Source organism: Gopherus flavomarginatus, chromosome 5, assembly GCF_025201925.1.
Source record: "Gopherus flavomarginatus isolate rGopFla2 chromosome 5, rGopFla2.mat.asm, whole genome shotgun sequence".
NCBI classification, from domain to species: domain Eukaryota; kingdom Metazoa; phylum Chordata; order Testudines; family Testudinidae; genus Gopherus; species Gopherus flavomarginatus.
The window spans coordinates 129,241,760-129,266,381 of NC_066621.1; the positions used below are offsets into that span (position 1 = coordinate 129,241,760).

The window sequence follows — 24,622 nt, forward strand, 5'->3', positions numbered from 1 at the left end:
TATCTAAATATATGCATCTTCAGTTCATTCAATTTCTATTTCTTTCCATGAGTTAATAAAAATTGTAATTTCAGTAACACCCTGTTTTCATTTCTCATACGCTAAACTCAAGAGGATGCTTTTATAATTGAACATAATTCAGCTACAGCTGATTTGTACCTCAGTAGATCCCATAATCCTAGGAGGCTAAACTGAATATTTTTTCATGTTGGAAATTCAATTGCACAAGTACAACTACAGTCACAGTGTGTATTAGTCCATATCATAAAACCACTTAGTAACTTGGCACAATTGGTAGCCTCTATTCAGTAGAACTGGAATAGTAGGATGTTGCACATTACGCTTGAGGTGTATTGGCAGGGCTTGGAGGGGGAAGGGGGAGAATCCTAAACATGGGCTGCCTAAAACAGATCCTACCTGCATGCTTCCCATCCACATTTACAAGCACCAAATTTGTCAAAAATATTAAATAAAAGAAACCAAATAAATGGATAACTTACAAGCAGTACAGTACTTTAAATAGGAAATTATGAACAGTAAACTGCATTTTGAGGATCCCTCTGAGGATCTTAAACTGCGTTGCAAACTTTAATGTTTTAAAACCAGTATCCTTATGTGAGGTGCTACCTACTTTTTAACTGAGGCACAGAGAGACTAAGGCCCAGATCCTCAAAGGTATATAGGTGCCAAACTCCCATTGATATCAATAGGAGTTAGGTACCTAAATATCTCTGAGGATCTGGGCTCTAAAGTGATTCACCCAGTGCTCCACTCAGAAGAGAAAGATTTCACCTCTCTCTCCATTTGTTGCTGGCAGTGTGAAGGGGCTGCATTAAAGCTACCAAGAAAACAAACCAAATATTGAAAACAAAATGTAAAGGCCCAAATTCAAGACTGAGCTAAACTGTGCTATAAATTATCTGTTAGATATAAGTAGGTGGGAAAATAGATGTACAGCAAATGGTCCAATCTGGCATTCAGAGGCTTTGCAAAATGAGTATAACTTGTAGCTAAGGAAACAGAAGCGAAGCGTGTGGCAGGAAAAGCAACTGACAGGAAAATGTAAGATGTAAGTTTCACAAGTCCCCCCATTAACTAATTTATCACCTTATCTCTGACTAGATTTGATCACCTGATAGCAATAGAACGTGCAGGGATGGCTGCTGATGGCAATTATTACAATGCAAGGAAAGTCAATATTAAGCATCTAGTGGATCCCATATATGAACTGTTTCTAGCTGCATATAACATCCCTGGAGTCACAACAACAGGTAAGTGTGAGGCTGTGGCATCTCCTCAATGATAAGAGAAAGGCAAAACATAGAAAAGGAAGGGAGGATAAAGCAGCAGCCAGCTTCCAAAATACTTCAGGACTGCCACTGTTTGTCTCTGCCAAATGGAAAGGACCAGCTAGCAGAAAAACATCCTTAGAAAGGTTTATATAATCAGAGAAATGTAGGGCTGGAAGGAACCTCTAGAGTTCCAGTCCAGCCTCTTGCACTGAGGCAGAACCAATATACGTGGATCATCCCTGACAGCTGCTTGTCTAACTTGTTCTTAAAAACTTCCAATAAGGGATATTCCACACACTTCCTTGGAAGCCTATTGTATTGCTTAGCTATCCTTATAGATAGAAAGTTTCTCCTATCTAACCTAAATCTCTCTTATGGCAGTTTATGCCAATTACTTCTTGTCCTACCTTAAGAGGACATGGAGAACAGTTGATCACAGTCCTCTGTGTAATAGCCCTTAAGATATTTGACAAGTGTTATCAGCCCCTCCCCCCACTCTTGTTTTCTCAAGATTAAACATGCCCAGTTATTTTAACCTTTCCTCATAAGTCAGGTTTTCTAAATCTTTTATCATTTTTGTTGCTCTCCTCTCCGTTCTCTCCAGTTTGTCTACATCTTTTTTTTTTAAAGTGTGGCACCCAAGACTGGACACAGTCCTCTGGAGTAGAGGAGGACAATTACCTCCTGTGTTTCACGTACAGTACTCCTGGTAATACACCCTAGAACGATATTAGCCTTTTTCACAGTTGCATGATATTGTTGGCTTATCTTCAGTTTATGATACACTATAGCCCTCTTTTGTTAATTAGTACTACTGCCTAACAGTTACTCCCCATTTTGAGTTATTAATTTGATTTCTTTCTTCCTAAGTAGTACTTTGACTTGTCTTTATTGAATTTCATCTTGCTGATTTCAGATACATTCTCCAATTTGTCAAAGTTGTTTTCAGTTCTAATCCTGTCCTCTCAAGTGCTGGTATCCTCTCCCTGCCTGGTGTCATCCACAAATGTGATAAGCATACTCTGTACTCACGTATCTGAGCCACTAACAAAAATAGGACTGACCTCTGCAAGATCACACTAGATATGACCTCCCATTTTGCCAGCGAACCATTGGTAACTACTCACTGAGTATGGTCTTCCAACCAGTTTTGCACCCACTTTATAGTAATTTCATTTAGAGACCTAATTTCCCTAGGTTGCTTATGAGAATGTGGGACTCTATCTAAAGGCTTACTAAAATCAAGCTATGTCAAGTCTACAGTCTCCTCCTGGTTACTAAGCCAGTAACCCTATCAGAGAAGGAAATCATGTTGATCTGGCATGATTTCTTCTTGACAAATCCTTGTTGCCGATTCCTTGTAATCTTATTATCCTCGAAATGGTCACAGATTGATGTTAAATATTTGTTCCAATATCTGTCCAGATATCTTAGTTAGGCTGACTGGTCTATAACCCCCACAGTCCTCTTTGTTCCCACAAAAACCTTCCCTGGGGACCCCAAGACCCAAATCCCTTGAGTCTCACAACAAAGGGAAATAAACCTTTTCCCTTCCCCCTTCCAGGTGTTCCTGGAGAGATACACAGAAGCAAACTCCATGAATCTAAACAGAGGGAGTCCACCCTCTCTATTTCCAGTCCTGGAAACACAAGCACTTCCCTCTTCACCCAGAGGGAATGCAAAGTCAGGCTAGTAAATCTAACACACACAGATTTCCCCCTGACTTCTTCCTCCCACCAATTCCCTGGTGAGCTGCAGACTCAATTCCCTGGAGTTCTCCACTAAAGAAAAAACTCCAACAGGTCTTAAAAGAAAGCTTTATATAAAAAGAAAGAAAAATACATAAAAATGGTCTCTCTGTATTAAGGTGACAAATACAGGGTCAATTGCTTAAAAGAATATTGAATAAACAGCCTTATTCAAAAAGAATACAATTCAAAGCACTCCAGCAACTATAGACATGTAAATACAAAAAAAACCATATAAATCACTAGCTGATCCTTTGTACTTACAACTGGGAAACAGAAGATTAGAAAGCAAGAAATAGAAATCCCCTCATAGCCGAGAGAGCATACAGGCAGAAGACCAAGAACAAAGGACTCACACACAAACTTCCCTCCACCCAGAGTTGAAAAAATCCTGTTTCCTGATTGGTCCTCTGGTCAGGTGCTTCAGGTTACTTTTTTTTTTCAGGTAAAAGAGACATTAACCCTTAGCTATCTGTTTATGACACCCTCACACAGGAAGTTTCTCAGATTTGCCCTCAGAACAGAACAGTCCTGCCCTTCAGACTATCCACGTCCCCATGGGTTTTCTCAAAAGTCCTTGTGGTGGTCGTGGCTCATCTCAGAAGATAAGGAATTATAATTTTTCCTTATCTCTGCAATTGCTAACTGATAGCGCCAACCCAACCAGAGACAATAGAGGCTACACAAAACATGGTAGGGCTCTTTAGACATCTGGGACTACAAATAAACATACAAAAATCAACACTGATACCTGTACAAAAACTGGTATTCATCAGAGCCTACCTCAATTCCCTGGAAGCTACAGCCTCCCTGCCTCAGCAACATTTCACAGCCTTATGAAATCTCATCTTCACAGCAGTGAACAGCCCCCAGATCTTGGCCCAGACTTGCCTACAATTACTGGGTCAAATATCAGCAACAACATTTGTCATCAAACACATAAGGCTACTCATGTGCTGCCTGCAGGCCTGGCTTTCTACTGTCTACATCCCAAACAGATACAATATGCACAAATGCCTCACCATGCCAAAAAAGGTAAAGGTCTTCTTACATTGGTGGACACGACCAACCAATGTTTGCTCAGGGGTTCCTTAGTCCAACACTCTCCAGTGATGGTAATAACCACGGACACCTCCCTATTAGGTTGGGGAGAACACTTGAACACCTACGCTTTCCAAGGCCACTGGTCCTCAGCAGAATCTCTCCTTTACATAAATCTATTGGAGCTATGGGCAGTTCGCAATGGGTGTTCCCATTTTCTCCCAATGATTAAGGACAAAACTGTGACGAACCCCCCTCAGGGTGCAACATAGAACTGGGGTACCACTGAGTTCTCTGACTCCCCAGCCTGGGTTCCTTCTCACACTGTGCTGCTGTGACAAGCTTCAGGCCACTCCCAGTCCTACACTCCCACCAGCATTCACACAGGCTGGGACACACCCAGCTGCAGTTACATATAGGCTCTGGCCAGCCACTGCATGAACCAAAAATAGAGAGGCTACAGCCAGAATACCCCCAGGTCCCCGCCCTAGGACTCCAGATCTCTACTGTCCTTCCCTGGTCAAAACCTAACCTGTATGAATTTATTACCCAGTACACCCGTCCTTTGTTGTGGAGAGGAATATGTACAACACCTTTGTTAACTGAGTTGAGATTTTCTCAAACACTTCACTCAAAAATAAACTGGTTAAGATAAAACATAAAATAAGTTTATTAACTGCAGAAAGATAGATTTTAAGTGATTATAAGTGATAGCAAACAAATCAAAGCAGATTACCTAGCAAATAAACGAGAATGCAATCTAAGCCTAACATATTACACAGGATTTTAATCAAACAGTGTCTCACCCTGTTAGATAGTACAAGCAGTTCATCAAGCTTCCATTCACAGGCTAGAAATTCCTTTAGCCTGGGACCAGCACTTCCCCCGGTTCAGTCTTTGTTCCTCAAGTGTTCTCTTGTGTGGGGAGTGAGGCCCTGAAATGATGTCACTCCCCATATTTATAGTTTCTCCATAGGGTGGGAACAAATTTGTTCTAAGCCAATTTCCCAGCCTCCTTTGTGGAAAAATACAGGTACCAAAATGGATTTCAATATCATGTGGTCTGGTCACGTGCCCTTGCATGCCTCATTGAGTCATAGCAGCTATCCACAGGCTGAATGAAGGGTTCCCAGGTGAGGACAAGCCTTTTCCATGGTCCATTGTCTTTGTTGATGGGTCATTAGCCTGTTCAACTTCTTCATTGTTGTACGTGAAAGGCTAGTTGTGGGTGTTTCCAACTTCACAACATCTTTCAAGTAACACATGCTTAGCAGAACTTCATAACTTCACGTACAATGATAACAGATACAATCCAACAAAGTATTAATGTTTAACAAATTAATACTTTTAGAATGATACCTCACAAGGCATACTTTGTACAAAATATATCATAATTATATTTCTTCTTAAAGTGATGTCCCTATGGGTGCTCCACTTAAGGTGTTGAGTGCCCCTGCCCTTGTAATTGGAGATTTGTGGTAGTAGTGCCTGGTTAGATTGCACATGCGCAGTCCCCATCTTGTGCTGCCTCAGGCAGTTAACTGCCACTGTGCAACCAACCCCCCCTCAGTTCCTTCTCTACTGTCCGTGGCTACAAATCAGAGCATTCAGCAGTGCCTCAAAGAGCTTAGTTAGCGTAGCATACCTTAGTTAGTTCTAGTTTTGTTAGAGATAGTTAACTCCTTTCATTTTCTAGTCCCTGTTTATTTAAAAAAAAAACCACCTTATTTGTATGCCAACTACAAATAAGTTTTAGTTGAACCGTTACTCACGCCTCCCCCCTTGGAGGAGGACGAAACTTTCCCCTCGGGGACATGCCTGGTTCTCTGGGCTTTAAACACTGCCTCACCTGTAGGCTATCAATCCCAGTGTTGAACGGGCCTGCTCAGTATGTTCACTGCTTAGGCAAAGCACACATGCCTCAAAAGTACCCTCACTGTCACAAATTGACAGCCCCGACCAGGAAAGCCAGAGACTTGCAGCTTAAACTGCTGCTCATGGAGAAGTCTCTCCAGCTGACATCTGAACCAGAAGCATGGACCCCCCAGAACGCAGTTCACCAACTACAGCCTCTCACAGGGTCTCTTCTTTGTCTGTGACTCATGTGACAGACCACCAAGCTAAAATGGTGGCTAAGAAGCATACGCTGTCTCCCCGCCCGCCCCCGGCTCGGGAACCAACCAAGAAACGACATTGCCCGAACCAAGGGATCTTGTTGATACTGACAGCACTGACAGGCTCCATAGCTGAGATAGCCCATCAGAACAGCTGCAGCCTATGCTGCCACCTACTGTCAGCATAGTATAATTAACAGGTGCACCAATAGAGACAACAGCTCCACAGCAGCTGATACCCACCATTACCACATCAACGGCACCGAGGCTGTCGGCACCACAACAGTTCTTCCTTCCCAGAGACATCATGGTGTCCTTGACACCCGACTCTCCCATTCTTGGCGCTGAGCACTGTCGGTACCGAGAGCTGCCCCACTACTCCACTGCCATCTGCTCCGCCATTTTTGACAAGGATGAGAACAGGGGAAAGTCATACCCTTGCAAAGCTCTTCCCTCGCCCACAAAACGATCAAACAGGCCCCGCCACTCAAGGAATACTATACGGGGCCAAAGAATAGCAGTGATACAGTCACCCATGAATGCCACCTATGCCCTTCCTTCCATTATCAGGCCCACCTGCAATGGCATCCACAGTGGCAGTATTGGACCCCATGAATGGCATATCCCCCATACCACCTCAAACCTCCTAACCACATTGGAAGGGTACATGGCACTCGCCTGGGACCGTCGGTACCAGGACCATCGGAGCCCCTTGAAGATATGACGGTGGAACAGGAAGAAATCTCTGACCAGGATGTCAAACCAACAACCCATTTTTCTTCATTGTCCCCATATGACACCGTCATGCTCCTTCCTCCCAATGTGGGGGATGACTTTAGACATTTCCAGGATCTCTATAGAAGAGTTGCAGATTCCCTTGACATCTCACCGGAGAAAGTGCAGGAGACATGACATAAACTCATTGACATCCTGCAAACAGCATAATCTAAAATCACTGTACCCATGAATGATGCAATCATGGAACCTGTCAGACACATCTGGCAGACGCCTGCAACAATCACTCCAACCTGCAAGAGGTCCGAAAGGAAATATTATGTCCCTGCAAAGGGAACAGAGTTTATTTTTTCACATCTCCCACCAAACTCCCTGGTACTGGATGCTGTTACTGAAAGGGGCAGACAGACAATCATACCCCAAAAACATACCGTATGGCAAAGACTGGAAGAGGCTCGACCTCTTTGGCCAAAAAGCTTGTTCCTCACTGACGTTTCATCTTAGAATTGCTAATTACGAGGTGTTATTAGCAAAATATGACCACACAAATTGTGGGAAACTTATCAGATTATGTTGAATTTCTCCCCAGGGAATAAAAAGAGCAATTTGGTGCACTCATTTCCAAGAGCCAACTGATCTCCAGGGCATAACTGCAAGCTGCCCTAGATTCTGCAGATACAGCTGCACAATCCACAGCCACTGCAGTCATAATAAGAAGGGCATCCTGGTTGCATCTCTCTGGCTTCCCCAAAGAAGTGCAAGCAACAGTGAAATACCTGCCCTTCCAAGGGCCCATACTCTTCGCAGCCAAAACAGATAAGTCTCTGCACACCCTCAAGGACTCTCAGGTGACTCTGAAGTCCGTGGGTATCTATACTCCTAGGACAAAGAGAAGACAAGGAACGTATTACAACATTCACATCATATGCACAGATACACAGGCAACTGGAGCCACAAGCCCAGAAACAACAGCCCCCAAGGAGACAACTGTCAAATCAATCTACCATGTCTCATCAACCATCTGCCAGGCAGTGAGTTTGAGATATTGGTTGAGGACCTGAGACCCCCCACATCTTTCAGCACTGAGAACTCCTACCATTTCCCAACCATTCGGAGACCATTTAACTCCCTACTACCCAGTCTGCCAGTCCATCAGTACAGATGGATGGGTGCTGGAGATAATTGAAGTTGGATACTCTATCCATTTTACTTCCAACTCCCCTCCCTCTCCGTCCCTCTTCAGGGACTCCTCTAACAAAGATCTACTGCGTCAGGAGGTAACCCACCTCATCCATCTAGGAGCAGTAGAACCATTACCAACAAAATACAGAGGGACGGGTTTCTACTCAAACTACTTCCTCACATAAAAAAACAGGAGGATGGAGGTCCATTCTCCATCTCTGATGGCTCAACAAATTTGTCAGAAACCAACACTTCAAGATGGTGATCCTGACCACCATTATTGCAGCTTTAGAAAGAGGGGACTGGCTCTTGGCCCTGGACCTCCAGGATGCATACTTCCACATAACGATTCACCCATCACATCGGAGATTTCTCCAAGTCACCCTCGAACCAGAGTACTTCCAATACAAGGTCCTGCCCTTTGGTCTCTTCATTGCTCCCTAGTCTTCTCATAGTTACTCGTGATAGTTGTTGCACACCTCCGCCAGAGAGGAATCATGATATTTCCATATCTGGACGACTGGTTTTTGAAAGCAGCGAATCGACCAGCTGCAATAGAGGCTATCCAACAAACAGTAGATCTCTTTACACAATTAGGTCTCCAAATAAACACACAATGACCTGGAATTCATCAGGAATCTCACCTCAGTACACCCAAGGCATCAGCATCTTTACCAAGGCAATGCTTTCTAACTCTAACGAATCTGATTGCCACATCACTGAACAGTCCCCAGGTAACAGCCAGGACTTGCTTGCAATTACTGGGCCACATGGCCTCATCGACCTTTGTCATCCAACACGTCCAATTTTTGGCCTTCCTAATTGTATTTTTACATTTAATTTGCCAGAGTTTATGCTTCTTTCTATTTTCCTCATTAGGATTAAACTTCCACTTTTTAAAGGATGTCTTTTTGCCTCTCACTGCTTCTTTTACTTTGTTGTTTAGCCATGGTGGCACTTTTTTGGTTCTCTTACTATGTTCTTTTAATATTGGGTATACATTTAAGTTGAGCCTCTATTATGGTGTCTTTAAAAAGTTTCCATATAGCTTGCAGGGATTTCACTTTTGGCGCTGTACCTTTTAATTTGTTTAACTAACTTCCTCATTTTTGTGTAATCCCCCTTTCTGAAATTAAATGCTAGTGTTGGGCTGCTGTGGTGTTATATTTAATTATATTATGGTCACTATTACCAAGCATTCCAGCTATATTTACCTCTAATATAGGTTTGTATTTTAATAACTAGGAGCTGTTCTGTATTACTGTTCTAGAATCTGGATCAGATATTGATGTCAATGGAAGTTGAAGGTGCTCAGTATCTGACAAGATCTCCTGTGAGGTAGTATAAATGGATGTTGTGTGTGTGGGAAACTCAGGACAATTAGCTACCAGGAGAGGGATAGTAATTAGTCCCAGAGGGGTTAAAAGGCCTCTCCCTATCCATTGAGCGGAGATATCCATGGAGAAACAAGGCTCAGCTGGAACAGGGGTTACCAGGGAACTAATTAGCTTCAGCTGGCCCCAATTGCTGGGGACCTGTTTAAACCCTCCCTGACAGGGAAGCAGGTGGGAGGAGAGAAGTAGAGTAGCTGCCAGCAAGTAGGTGCAGCAGGACTCTGTAACTCTTCCTGCAAGGCAGATTGCACTCTCCCCAGAAAGAAGGAGAGAAAAACTGAGCAGGGGACTGGCTGAGAAGGGATTGGCCAGACCCTGTGCTACTGGGAAGGGCTTTTGCTTTGCCCAAGCCTGTGGATCCAAGGTGGCAAGGGGCTGAGCCAACAGAGGAGAAGCAGGTACTTTGCCACAGTGTACCAAAAAACTAATTGGGCATCTTTTTAAAAAGTATTTAAACTTATTCCTGTTACTCTCCTCCTCCTCCTCCACTACTACTACTACTGCTTGTCACATTCACTTCCTGTGTCTTGAGTTTTAATTACTGGTAGATTGAAAGTGCTTTGGGCAGGGACCAGGTCTTTCTAACTGTTTGTACAACACCTAGTACAATGGGGCACCAATCCTGATTGGGGCCTTTGGCCACTGTCACAACTGATGGTAGTAATAATGAGTTTTGGTGAGGTTGACTCTGAGGAAGGGAAAAATTCAAGGAAAACTGAAGCTATATTGATTAAACATACAGTGCTTGGTTAGAAACAAGTATGTTATAGCACCCATGAGAGAAAAATGATCACTTTGACAGGACTATGTAGAACAGAAAGGTATAAGAAAAAGAAGAAGTTGTCAATCTTACAGAACTCTTAGCACAACAGACTGCTCGAATTGGAGTGTTTGCTGTCTGCACTTGCCATGGTTGACTGTGTCAGGCTTTTGATAAAAAAACCAACATCCAAATACGTTGTCTTAAATTCCACTGTGTAAAATAGCCATCTGACCTGGAAACTTTGTCCACAGCCAAATCATAAACAATATCTGCAGCTTCTTTGAATACTAATACCATAAGTTGTAGAGCTGGAGTGGACCCTCAGGAGCAGACTTAGGCAAAGTAAGAATGCATGAACAACTGCTGGGCTCAGTGAATATAGAACAAAAGCATTGGAATAGAACATTAAAAGATGTTCCAAAAAGACCATACTAATCTTCTCAGCCTCTTGTTTTTGACACTTTCATATGCTGTCTTTAGCATCAGTTAATGGAATATTATTGCGAGATCTGGCAGAGAAAAAAATAGCCACACCTGTTGCCCCTTTTGTTCAAGTGTTGTCTAGCACTAAGGGCTGAAGTTTGACAGGATTTTAGTTATCGTGACTTCAGACAGTACATTAGACAGCAAAGCTCATTTATAAAGTCAGGACAAAAATCAGAAATCTACTGCTCAGAACTACTTTCTAAAGACCGGACTCACCAGAAGTTATTAAAGTACTAAGATGTCATGTAGAAGAGTTGGGGAAGGTAGAAAACCATCAGTAAAAGAAAAAGCTTTAAGTGGGAGATGTGAAATCCTTCCCTTCCCAATGGTGGATTACTGTAGTGCCCAATAGGATATATCCAAAACAACACAGCCACTAACTAAACACACGTACAGAAACAAATGTCCCAGAAAGGCAAAATAAGAGTGACATGGAAAAATCCAAGGCATTGATATCTGCACTATTGTAGAAAATATGTACTATTATGAAAGGCCAAGAGCAAATTTTAGGAATTTTTTTAAAAATATGTGCCTTAATCCTGGAATCCTGGATACAAGAGTCATTAATGTATCTAGTTTAGGTACTTACTGGGCAACAATCACCAAAGTATCTTGATATGATAGTAAGGTTAAGCTCCAGATCATGTGAATAACTATCCAGTGGGTCCACAGCTGAAATCAAGTATCAACAAAAAGAGCGAAGCTTTAAATAACTTATTTAGTAAATCAATAAAACAGAATGCACTATCATATTCCAGTGGTATGCGTCCATTCACTGCCATAAACTTGAATAGGCTACAGGAGCAAAAGGTGTGAGATAAAAAGCATAGTAAATGTACTGGCAAGAAAGCTAAAAAGACCCAAGTATTACCTACTCACCAATTTATTGTTACTTTTCAAAGCTCTGCATGAGACTTAGCCACTAAACTCCCTGTCACACTTCAGGGCTCAGGCCTGTTCAACTCTGAAAATGTAGCTGTTAGTTGGGAGCTAAATAGCAAATTCCTGCTGAGGAATAGCTTTGAAGTCACTAGCAGAGAAATTAAACACATATACGCACTTGAAATCTGTGAACTACATTTTAATAAAAATTCCACCTGTATCACGTTTCAGTGATTAATTCAGTTATTAAAGAATAAATTGTGAGTACAGGAATCTTACTGTTGTAGAATGTGATAGGCATTAGAATCCAGACACATTTCAAATGCAAAAATGATGCATTGCAAAGAGGAATTTGGCACTCTCAACTGTTCTGTAAACATGAACATTATATTTTGTTTCACAAAATCTGAACTTGGAATTCTTCAAGTGATTGCTCGTGTGCATTCCAGTCTTGCTGTCTGTGCACGGTCGGCAAAAACTTTTTTCCTCAGCAATACCCATTGGGTGGACCCAGTCACCAGGCTTCAAGCCGTGTGCTTCTTGCTAGAGGCCTATGACAGTGAGCAACCAGCATAGTAACTTCCTGAAGTGCTTGGGTGAAACACACGTAAAAGACCAGTGTCAAATTTGCATGGAGTTCAAGCCTAGAACGAAGAAGGCTAGGGAGGGTAGGCTGAAAGTCATGCTGATTGAGGTAATGCTAAGGCCACCATCAGAGCCAGTCTGGTCTGAGTCTGCAACTTCAGTGGGAATCCCACCTCCAGCTCTAGTGAATTCCTGGCACGTGTCTCGACAGGTGCTGACTTTTATTTTTGTTAGTGGCTGCTCCTCTCTGCCCTCTTCCCCCATGTGAGAGGTGGGCAGGGCCTTGGCAGAAAAGGCTGAGCGGAGATGAGGCTTTGGGGAGGAGCGCAGGCAGAGCATGGGGTAGAGCCCACAAAAGATAAATCTGGTAATGCGGGTACTAAGCATCCCCTATTCTTTTCGGTGGGTGCTTGAGCCCCAGAGCACCCATGGAGTTGGCACCCTGGTGCCCTTGCCCATGCAAAGGAAGAAATATAAGACTTCCAGAGATGCCTCAGCCAGGGGAAGGGATCCACCCTCTAACTCTGGGAAGAGGAGTGAGAAGGAGTTGAGCAGAGCGCACCTGAAACCTAAGCACTCCTCCTCCAGATTGGTGCCTAAATCAGCACAATTGGCTCTGACACCACAAGAGCACCATCAAGTCCGGTGTTAGAAGTGGCACTGGCATCTTCTTCAACACTACAATAAGATACCATCTCGGTGCTGACTACCTTGTAAGTATTTGCGGCAGCAAAAAATATCTGCTCTGCCTCTCAGTGCTGATGTCTCCATCACTACAGGGATTGGATTCCTTGGCAATATTGTGCTATCCCCATACCAGCAGTTCAACCTCTGGTACTTCAGTTGCCTGCTTCCTGCACTGTCTTAAGGGGAAGCCTGATATGATGGCAATGCTCCGCCTGTCACCAGGTTCTCGTCATCGGTCTCTGGCAGTAATTGGATCAGCCTCTTCATGGTCGGAGGAAGGGGAATCTTTGTCGTTGGACTCATAAGTGGGATCTTAAGTCTCACAACTCTGAAGCAGGACCTACCAGTCTCCTCCCAGATCCTCTCTTTCAGCCTACCATTGTGACTCCTTAATGGGAACTGCCATGGGACTGTGGCCAGGTCAATGGGGTCCAACCCCATATCAGTGGCTGTTTTGGAACCCTTGGAGTTTTCCTCCAGCTTCCAGTTTTTGTTCTCACTGTCTATACTCAGTACCCTCATCCATGAGGGCAGAAACTATGGTCTGGGCAGCTCTGGCTCCAGAGTACAGTACCGGGCCTGGCTCTGAGAATCAAGAAGAGGTCCTAGAGCCAGAGCAACAGCCATAGAAGAAGGTCTGCCCTCACCAGTCTTGGCTTCCTCTTAGAATCATAAAACCATAGGGTTAAAAGGGACCACAAGGATCATCTAGTCTAACCCCGTGCCAAGATGCAGAATTCGTTGTGTCTAAACCATCCAAGACAGATGGCTAGCCAACCTCCTTTTGAAAACCTCTAATAAAGGAGCTTCCACAACCTCCCTAGGCAGTTTGTTCCATTGCTCTACTGTTCTTACAGTTAGGAAATTTTTCCTGAGATTTAATCTAAATCAACTATACTGTAGTTTAAACTCATTGCCTCTTGTCCTGCCCTCTGGGGCAAAAGAGAACAACTTTTCTCCATCTTTCTAATGGCAGCCTTTCAAGTAGTTGAAGACTGCTATCATGTCCCCCTTTAATCTCCTCTCTTCCAAACTAAACATACCTACTTCCTTCAGCCTTTGCTCATATGCCTTGCATTCCATCCTTTTGATCATCTCTGCTGCTCAGCTCTGGATCCTTTCCAGTTTTTCTACATCCTTTCTATACATTGATGACCAAAACTGGACACAGTACTCCAGCTGAGGCCTAACCAGCTAAGTAAAAGAGTACTATCACCTCCCATGACCTGCATACTATGCCTTTGTTAATGCAACCCAAAATTACATTTGCTTTTTTTGCAACAGCATCATATTGTTGACTCCGTGTTGAGGTTGTGATCCACCACAACTCCCAGATCATTCTCAGTAGTGCTGCTGCCAAGCCAGTGTTTCCTCATTCTGTATTTGTGCATTTGGTTTTCCTTCCCTAAGTGTAGAACCTTACATTTGTATTTGTTGAATTTCCTTTTGTTGTTTATAGCCCAGTTCTCTCATTTATCAAGATCCCTTTGAATTTTAGCTCTATCTTCCAGAGTGTTGGCAACTCCCTCTAGCTTTGTGTCATCTGCAGATTTGATCAGTAGGCTCTCTATTCGTACATCCAGGTCATAAATAAAGATGTTAAATAACACCAGACCCAGATCGTATCCCTTTGAAACCCCACTTGAGACTTTCTTCCAAGATGACATAATTCCGTTAATATCTACTCTTTGTTTGCAGTTGTTTAACTAATTATTTATCCACTTAATTTTGTGAATTCACCAGTATTAATGCAATTTAATGCTTTATCTGATATCTTGCTCTCCAGATCTCTGGCTATCAGCCAAATTTTTCAGAAGGTCCTCAATTTTTGGGTGTCCAACTTAAGACACCTAGGACAGCCAACAATTATTCAGACATTTATTGGTCCCTACAGCTCCCACTGACTTTAATGGTACTATAGATGCTCAGCACATCTGAAAGTCAGATACAAAGTGTTTCAAGTTGGGCACCCAAAAACAGACACTCCAAATCAGTGACCATTTTTTAAAAGACTAGGTCTATTTTTCTAAGAGGAAAACTGGTGGGGAAAATTAGAGTAGTGAGAGTATAATTAGGGCTCCCTCTACTCCATGGCACAAGGGGATTAAATGCTGTAGGAAACAGTCCTAAATTCTAGGGCAAGAACTCCTGCTACTTCCGAAGGCATCACATACTATTTGCATATATTTGTGCAAAAATTGTTACTTGTTTTGTTTTCTCAAAACTAGCAACAAGACAAAGTTTACCTCTTTTGCTTTAAATATTTCACAATATTTTCCATGTATATACAAAAATATATTACATTTGTCTAAGTCCTTCCATGAAGTGTAAGATTACTACCTTTCTTTCCTAAACACAGTGTCAGAGCTGTTCAAGAACATTGGATAATGTCACCTTCTTGTAGCTGTTGCTTACAGAGCATAATTTCTAGTTACTAGTAAATAGCTAATGGCAGCCCCACCAACACCTCGATGTTCCCAGTTCTTGGCAGCTCCAGCATTCCCTCTGGGTTTCTGGCACTGTAGCTGCCTCCATCGGGTCCAAACTTCAGCAGCGGGGGAAGGAGTGGGCAGGGAGGGAGATGTCCTACTCCTCTGGCAGCTCTCCCCCAGCTGAGCTGGAGGGCCTTTTTTATTTCCGATTCCTGTCCCACCCCTCTGCTTCCAACGGGGCAGTCACGGGTGTCTCGGCTCTGCCCACCAGGGGACGGTCGCAACTCTCTCCCCATCCGTCAGGGAGGGAGACCACACCCCCTCTCTACAATGTTTTCACCTATTGTTTTTGTGGTCTCCAGTTTTGTGACACTTTTGAAACAGTTCAAGAAAGCTAACCTGTTATACACAGACCCTTGTGAAAGGCACTGGATAGCTTATAAATGGGTTTGTATTTGTAAGGTGGTTTGGATACTCATGGTATCTTTTTTATTTTTTAATGAAGGCATTGGGGATGGAGGAAATGAACTTGGAATGGAAAAGTAAAAGAAGCTGTAAGGAAGCACATAAAAAATGGAGATGTTATAGCTTGTGACATCGAAGCTGATTTCGCTATTGTAGCCGGTAAGTTTTAAAATATTGAGAACAAAGCACATGTGTTGCAGATTAATTTTGGTTTGTCACTTTCTCTAAATGACCTACTGAGCATTCAGGTACGGTGAGCTTTCTCTGTTTTGTGCCCAGTCCTATGAGGTGTTGATCATCCACATCTTCCCCAGGTATAACTGAAAATGGAGAATGCTCAGCATGCCACAGGATTGAACTTTTCATAATGAGTTCCTGCAAAATAAAAGATCAAAGATCATCACTTGATTCTAGAATCCTGTTTGTGAGTTACTTTGAAGCCTTTTTAACTTTTAGACTGCTGTTAATTTCATGTAGAAACTGTACTAAGCAATTAAAGGTGTTGTGTTCAAAAGCATTCAGCCTATGTCTGCTCCCATTGAAGTCAGTGCTCAGTATTGGCATAGCTCTGCTCTCATTAAAGTCAGCATTACTTCAATGGGAGCAGAACTAGACCAACACTGAGTATTTATGAAAATTCCCACCCTAAATAACTATTAAAATCATTTGACTCTCAAGGAGAACTGTACAGCCATCTTCTATGCAGGAATTAAATGAACTTTGTATTCATATAAGTTTTCATGTATTTGTTAGTGCCTTGGGGGTGTACCATACCAGGATAAAATCAATTGCAATATACTCCATATGAGGTGATGCGAACTCTATCAAATAAAGTCTACAGGGCTTCTGTACATTCTAAATTTTGCATGTAACAAAACATAAATACAACTTCATGTTTAGAACCTTTTCCTACCCTATTGACTTGGCCAACAAGAAACAGACTTGAGAGAAGTTAATAGTGAAGGACACAGATTCAGCAATGACAGATTTACAAATTGTATGATCTATATTGTGCTATAGCTCAGTGCAATGGGTGCCCATGTATGTATGATAATGGAAGGTCACTTTAATAGAAGGGAGTAGGGAGGCTAGATTTCCAACACCAATGGTACAGAAATGGGAAGTAGCTGGGGGGAAGAATTATAGACTTCATCAGCAGTCCACAGTCATTTGCTGTTTTCATCACAGCTGCTCTTCCCATAAAATGGCTGAACTCTTTACGTGGCCTATGCTCTTTGTAAACAAAAGGAATAAGCGATGAACTTTATAAAACTTTCATTATAAAATCTGACACCATGCAAATCTCACCTGGTTTTGGAAAAGCTGGTAACTCAGCTCATCTTAAGTTTGCAAAAGGTGGCAAGACTTGATTCAGTCAAAGCCACACAGAATCTATGGCTTTGGCAAAGCCAAGTGAAATTCTGGTTTGGACCATTTTCCTTTTGAGTTTTTGCACTTGTTTGAACCACAAACCCCCAAACTAAACTAGTAGCTGCAAACCTGCCCTTATTGGATCTGAAATAAAAGTTCACACAAACAGCTAAAAAACTTTGCTCAACTCTAAATTAGACACACAAATACAGCATATAGCAAAGTTAGGAATTTTATATTACAGAAGATACCCGAATGTGAACGTGAATGACAAGATTTGTATCTTGAATTCTATTCCTGGCTCTCTCATTTATTGTTAGATAATAAGTATCACTCCAAATATGAATATGTACTTCGAAGGACTGATTTCAGAGGCATGTCAATAAGCTATATGATGCATCTGATATAACTGCAGGAAAATTGTTGATGCTGTAGAATTCCCCATGAGATGTTTCCTGGTAAAATGTTTCTGCAAGGATAAAAATAAACAGCTGTAAGGCATATTAAAAATAGAATATCTCTGTGGAACAGTTAATGAAACAGCACATGCCTGTTCTTATAGACTATTTCAATCCAAAACAGGCACTAGGAAAATCTTGCTAATAAACCCCATCAAATTGTGTATTCCACCACAGGTCCATAAATTGGTTTCTGATTGTGGCTAACTTTGTCGCTGGCAACTAACCTATCAAAGTAATGTGGAAGGCTAGAGACATCTCCAGTCTTTAGCCCTTACAGCTGAGTTTTTCAACATAGTTAATTTCAAAGCATAGCTTTAGATTGAGTAGTACAGTAACTTTTCAGAATTTAGTAAACTGGTAGGGTGTGTACAATGTACTGTGTGAAATGTTTGTGTTATCTTAAAACATTTCATTAAAAAAACCTTATTGTTCCAAATGAATATTATTAGGACATTCCTACCTCTCTCCCCACCCTTAGAGACTTATGTGGATTAGGTTCACTCACAATTTTTTAAAAACTTTTTACATTTAATTTTTACTGTCCAGTTTCATGATGACTTTCTCTTGCAGGGGTCTCTAACTGGGGAGGCTATGCTGTTGCTTGTGCTCTGTATATCCTCAACACCTGTGAAATACATGATCACTATCTGAGGAAAGCTATCGGGTTCCCCAGATTGTCCAAGAAGGCAAACTGGGCATCGGCACTTCCATCCATTACTAAGGTATTCTCTGTGGATAGGTTAGAGGATTGCTAATGGGATGTTGACACCTTCAGCTATTAGTCACTGGTTCAAAACCACTGCTATCACATGGCTATTTAATGGGCTACAGGAAATGAGTTTGGGCTCTCAGTCCAATTCCCAGTGGACAAGAGCACATACCACAACCAACTTTCTCAGGAAAGGGTGCACTGATTATGTGAGAATGGAAAACTGAACCTCCTTGTTATTCTTATAAATGTGCCATCCAGAATGGGGTTGAGACAAATTAATGGAGCAACATGAGAAATCTTGTATACTGAAAGTATCTGTATTGTACCTGTTCCTTGGATAAAAAAGAGATTTCACTCTGAGTGGCTGACAGACTCCTTTCACCGGCATGAAAATCATTTTAAAAATATTCAAAAATATGTAGACTTTGTCCTCTGAATACATCTGCTGCTGGGGGGGCGGAGTTTGAGTATTTCGACAGAATCAGTATAAACAATTATAAATAATTGTATAAATTATAATTGTATAAACAATTTGAAGGTTCAATATAAACAATTCTAGGATGTTACAAGCTGCCTTTCCCCTAAAGCAGTTCAGTCAAGTTTGAGAGAGACCAAGTGGATTTTAACCATTTGTTGAAAACTACAATAGATTACGTGATCCTAGGCTATATTATAGCAAATAAATTAAACAATCGCCCTCCCTGCTGGGTGATCCAGCAAGGCACACTGGTTGTGGGCTGTTCAAAGTCTGTCACCATAATACCACAAAGAGAAGCTCTTAACACCCGGTATAGATTCTAAGTTACTCATGTATCTTGTGATAGTCACATGTCACATAATTAGCATGTCCAGACATGCCCAACCGTGGCTCCCCTTACTGCTAGAAAATATGAAACAGGTGGTAAGAAGATAAACATTAAAACAAGGGCAAAGGTGTCACATCCCCAGGACACAGGAGCATGTAAAGGTGCATTTTGGGAGGGAAGGGGTTCTCCAATCCCCTAACAGGGTTTTATTGTTTTTTCAACTTACAGTACCACTACTCTCTGTCTTGAATTATAACCTTTCTTCCCTCCTTATTATGTTTATGTTGGCAGAAACTGATTTGATGCCTGACTGTAAGATTATAATTGGAAATCTATAAAGGTTTCCATTTGAGGGAGCCAACTGTAAAAGTGTTCTTGGCTGAAATTGATTATCACAGGTTGAAGCCCAGGAATGAACTTTATTTACCAGATTTTATGTCCACTGTTTCAGATATTTTTAAATTAAAGAAGGGAGAGATAATTGAAGTTCTGAAGTTTCAAACATATTTCACCAATACAACTCAGAACTAGGTGTAAATCTGTAATTATGTGGAGGTTTTCAAAATGAGAATGAATTAAAATGGCAGATAAGAGTCATAGTTATACTTTTTCTTTGATAGAAAGGAGCATCATTAAGAGAGCAGGGTCTGGTATACTGTGTCAATAACACACCAGTCTGGATTTCTAAATGTTCATTGGCAGAATGACCATCATAAGGGCTTGGAAACAGTCAATACTGTTTGTCAAGTATCAGAGGGGTAGCCGTGTTAGTCTGGATCTGTAAAAGCAGCAAAGAATCCTGTGGCACCTTATAGACTAACAGACGTTTTGGAGCATGAGCTTTTGTGGGTGCATGCATCTGAGGAAGTGGGTATTCACCCACGAAAGCTCATGCTCCAAAACGTCTGTTAGTCTATAAGGTGCCACAGGATTCTTTGCTGCTAATACTGTTTGTGTGATCTATAAGCAAAGCCCTAGGCAACTTCTGTCTATCCATCCATCCTGTATTCATCACAGTGGTATTTCTACTGAGCTAACAATAGGTTCCACTTAGAATTCCATCAAAATATCTCATGCTAATCACGGTGACAGGTTTGTTATTTAACACTAGAAAAACTAAATTAATATTGCAGGTTAGGCAAATACAACAAAAACAGGATATTCAGGACTGTTTCTTCACATCATGTGCTTAAATCATCAGGTATTACAAAAAAGTTTCTCAGAACAGTGCATGCACTTTTTAGTTATTTTTGAGAGGTATTGTAATTAAACACAGTATCTCACAGAGCAAATCCTGTCTTGCATTTGTATTACCAAGTTCTACAGCTAGCAGTCTCGATAATGATCTGATAATGGGAAGGACCCTTGAAGGTTCAATGCTAACATTCATTCAGATAAAACTAATGGAAACAGCTCTGTAGAGAGAGAGAAAATTACAAATTCTCTGTCAAGAGGCTATGATGGCTCTAACTGTAAACCTTGGAACAGTTAAACACTGCAGCAAATTTCTTGAGCACACCTTACTCCATTAGTGTAAAAAGATATAAACTGAGCAAGAAATTCCAGACTGTTTGTGTTTTCTGCTGGCAGTTACCTCTCAAATACAGTTGCTTTTAGTGCTCTGGCCAAGTGCCGAGTTAAGATAATAAGGCACTCTCGACATCTATACACATGGGCACTCTGGTACCAGTATTCGCATGAGGACCGACACAGCCTTTGGCACAGGCATGTGCTCTCATCTGAGGCACCACTTCCTGCCTCATTCTACGCGATGGATGAATCAGATCACCTACTCTCTTCCTCTGCTGTTGCTCCACCCCGTCACCAAGATCCCAGAACTCTTCTGCATCCAAGTCAGGGTCATCCTCCTCCTGCTCCACATCACTCAATGAGCACTGTGGGCTGCTAATGGACTGTTATGGCTCTCAGGATTGGCATGCACTCTGTGGTCAGGACAGAGGTCCCTGACTTGGTGCCTACTGGCCAGTGATGTCCTACTCATGTCAGTGGCCTCCTTGGACTCAGTGGGATGTCCCTCGCTTGCAGAGATCCCACTCCTCATTAGATTCAATGGCGAGATCATTCACCAAATCAACAGTGATGGTTGCAGATCAGCTGCAAGCCCAGGTATCAGCGGGTCTCCTTGTAGAGCCTCCGGAGTCCTCCCATCTGAGTAAGTTATCCAGGGAGCAAGATCCGGCTTTGACTCAATCAAGAACATCATCCTCATCTCCTCTTGTCCGATTCATCCTCCCCTTCCATACTGGAGGACTTTAAGGCATACTGAGACCTTTTACACTGTATCCATGTCCCTTGACATTCAGGCAGAGTTCCTACATGAGAACACCCACAAATTGGTGGACATTCTGCAGCCACCTGTCTCAGGAGAGTTGCCCTCCCAATCAATGATGCATTCCTTGAACCAGCAAAAGCCCTCTGGAGCGCACCTTGGTATTGCCACTGGCTAAGTGCATGGAAAAGTGCTTTTTTGCTCCTATGCAGGGATTTGAGGAGTTCTATTCCCATTCAGCTCTGAATTCCCTGGTTGTAATGGTGGTGAGTGACACAGCTCGACAGCACAGAAAGTCCACCGCTAACGACGGAGACTCCAAGCTGTTGGCCCTTCTGGGCTGGAAAGTCTACACGTCCTTGTCCCTACAGATGTGGATCATCAATCAACAAGTCTTGGTGTCCAAATGTAATTTCCTTAATTGGACAGCTATGTACAAATTTGTGGGCCTGAGACCTTGTGTGAGGAGTTTTGGGTGTTTGTCATGGAAGGCTGCTTGGTGACCAAGACATCCCTGCAGTCTGCTCTTGAAGTTGTAGACACTTTGGCCAGGGTGATGGATTCTGTAATCACTGTGAGGAGGGCTTACTGACTGCAAAACTCTGGAATTGTGCATGATGTCCACCAAGCCATCGAGGACTTGCCTTTTGAGGGATGGACCTTGTTCTCAGAAAAGATCAATGACACACTAGTGCTCCTTTAAGGACTCCAGGGCTATCTTGAGGTTCTTGTGGAGGTACACATTGTTGACACAGACGCACCACTATGGTGCTCAGCAGCAGTAGTACTGTCTGCATCATTCCTTTGTGCATTTCTTCCCCCCAAAACAGCAGGACTACCCAATAAAAAGGGATCATTCCCACAAGAGGAAACAATCAAGTTTGGGGTTTGGCCAGTCCATGTGTCTTCCCCCTGTACCCTCTATGTGCTCATTTTGACTCCTTGGTCCAGAGCACTGTTCCAGTAATTGCTATGCCGCCTTCTTCCCCCTACTCTTTTGGGGACAGGCTGGACCATGTTAATAATGTTTGAGGATCAATTACTTCCGACAGCTGGGTCCTAGACACTGTCAGATCGATTATGCCATCCAGTTGCTCTCTACACCTCCTCTTCCATCTCCAACCCTTTTCAGGGACCATTCTCGTGAGACACTGCTCATTGAGCAGGTCCACTCTCAGCTAGCTTTGGGAGTGGTGGAGCCTGGAGGAAGTTCTTCCAGAACACCAGACTTCTACTGCTAGTACTTCCTGACACCCAAAGCCAAGAGTGGAATAAGGCCCGTCCTCAATCTTTGTGGTCTCAACAAGTTTATCAAATACATGAGGTTCCAAATGTTTACTCTATTGACTAGCCTCCCTGCGACTGGTTTGCTGCTCTGGACCTACTTTCATATGGTGATTCTACCAAGCCACAGGAAGTTTCTCAATTTCATTGTAAGAGAACTCTACTTTTAGTATATGGGTTTCCCATTTGGCCCCTCTTCTGTCCCCTGAGTTTTCACCAGATGCATGGCCATGGTTATGGCATATCTCAGAAGGAAGGGAATCCACATCTTCCTGTACTTTGACGACTGGCTACTAAGAAGCAGCTCCAGAGAGGAAATTGTTGCTTACATCAACACCATGTTGTGTTTGCTCAACCGTCTGGGTCTCATTTTAAACAACATAAAGTCAACCTTCGCTCCCATCAAAAATCGAGTTCATTGGGGCCCTGTTAGGTTCTACGATGTTAAGTGTGTTCCTGCTGACTGATCACGTCCATGCAGTTGAACAGCTTGCCTTAGTCTACATTCTCAGCCATCCACAACAGTCCAGGTGCGTCTGAGCCTGTTGGGCCACATATCCACTTGTACACATGTAGTCAAATTTGCGAGGCTGTACTTTCACCCCATTCACATGTGGTAGATGGTCTACCTGCCCTGCATTCTCTGGACAGTTTGGTTCACCTTTTCTCCACTAGTCCTGTACTCCTTACAGTGATGGGCATGCCCACACAACGTATGGCAGGGCATCCCCTTCGGTCGACTCTCTCCAAATAAATCAGTAATTACAATGCTTCCCTTCAGGGTTGGGGAGCACATCTGGACTCACTGAGAGTACAGTGTCTGTGGTTGGAACAGGAAGCCTCACTCCATAGCAGCATACTGGAACTTTCGGCAATCCACAATGCATGGTTCACATACTCACTAACAATACCACCACATTGTACTGTGTGAACAAACAAGGGGCAGCACACTCTAGGTTACTGTGCCTAGAGATGATCTACCTGGGCAATTCTGCATTTAAAAGGACATCACTCTGATAGCTGTCCACTTGCCTGGCATGCAGAATTATCTCATGGACCATCTAAGTGGGGTTTTCTACCTGAGTCACAAGTGGTCCTTGAAGGTGAGGGTCCTCTGGGTCATCCTTGCAACATGGGGCATTCCCATGGTCAACCTGTTTATGATGAGCAAAAACAGGAAGTGTCACCTATTGAGCTCTTGGTGGAGGTGTCTCAACCCGAGCTCCCTCTCTGATGTCTTCCACTGTAGCTGGCAGTCGATTCTTCTGTATATGTTCTCCCCTATCCTGATCATTCCTCAGGGCATCCTCAAGCTCAAGGTGGATCAGGACAAGCTCATCCTCATTTCTCCATCATGGCTGAGGCAGTACTGGTTCTTGGACCGTCTTGTACCATTGGTTCAGCCTCCTATACCACTTCTTCCCCATTGCAGCCTGCTCACTCAGAACCATGGCATCAGTCTCCATCCTGCACCTACCTTCCTATACCTTACAGTGAGGCTGCTGCATGGTTTAATGAAGAGAAAGAGCAGTGCTCAGTGTCCAACAAGTCCTACTCATTAGAAGGAAGTCATCTACTAGGATGGCTTACTTAGCAAAGTGGAAGAGGTCTTTCATGTGGGATACAACCTGTGTAATCTTCTATCCAAGACACCTTGGAGTACCTACTATATCAGAGACAGGCAAACTACGGCCTGCGGGCCACATCCGGTCCGCGGGACCCTCCTGCCCAGCCCCTGAGCTCCTGCCCTGGGTGGATCACCCACAGCCCCTCCCCTGCTGTTCCCCCCCCCCCGCCTCAGCTCGTGCCACCACTGGCACAATGCTCTGGGTGGCGGAGCTGCGAGCTCCTGGGGCTGCGCAGCTGCAAAACCATGGCCTGACCAGGTGCTC

The 24,622-nt window shown here is 43.0% G+C and overlaps 1 protein-coding gene across 1 annotated transcript in view; it reads left to right on the forward strand.

The window, feature by feature from the left end:
* The window catches only part of DGLUCY (D-glutamate cyclase), a 65,182-nt gene that overhangs the window by 36,270 nt on the left and 4,290 nt on the right, over positions 1-24,622 (forward strand). The window contains 4 exon segments of the mRNA XM_050953273.1: positions 1,123-1,271; positions 15,847-15,873; positions 15,876-15,965; positions 18,209-18,360. Coding sequence (XP_050809230.1) covers positions 1,123-1,271; positions 15,847-15,873; positions 15,876-15,965; positions 18,209-18,360 — 418 coding nt within the window.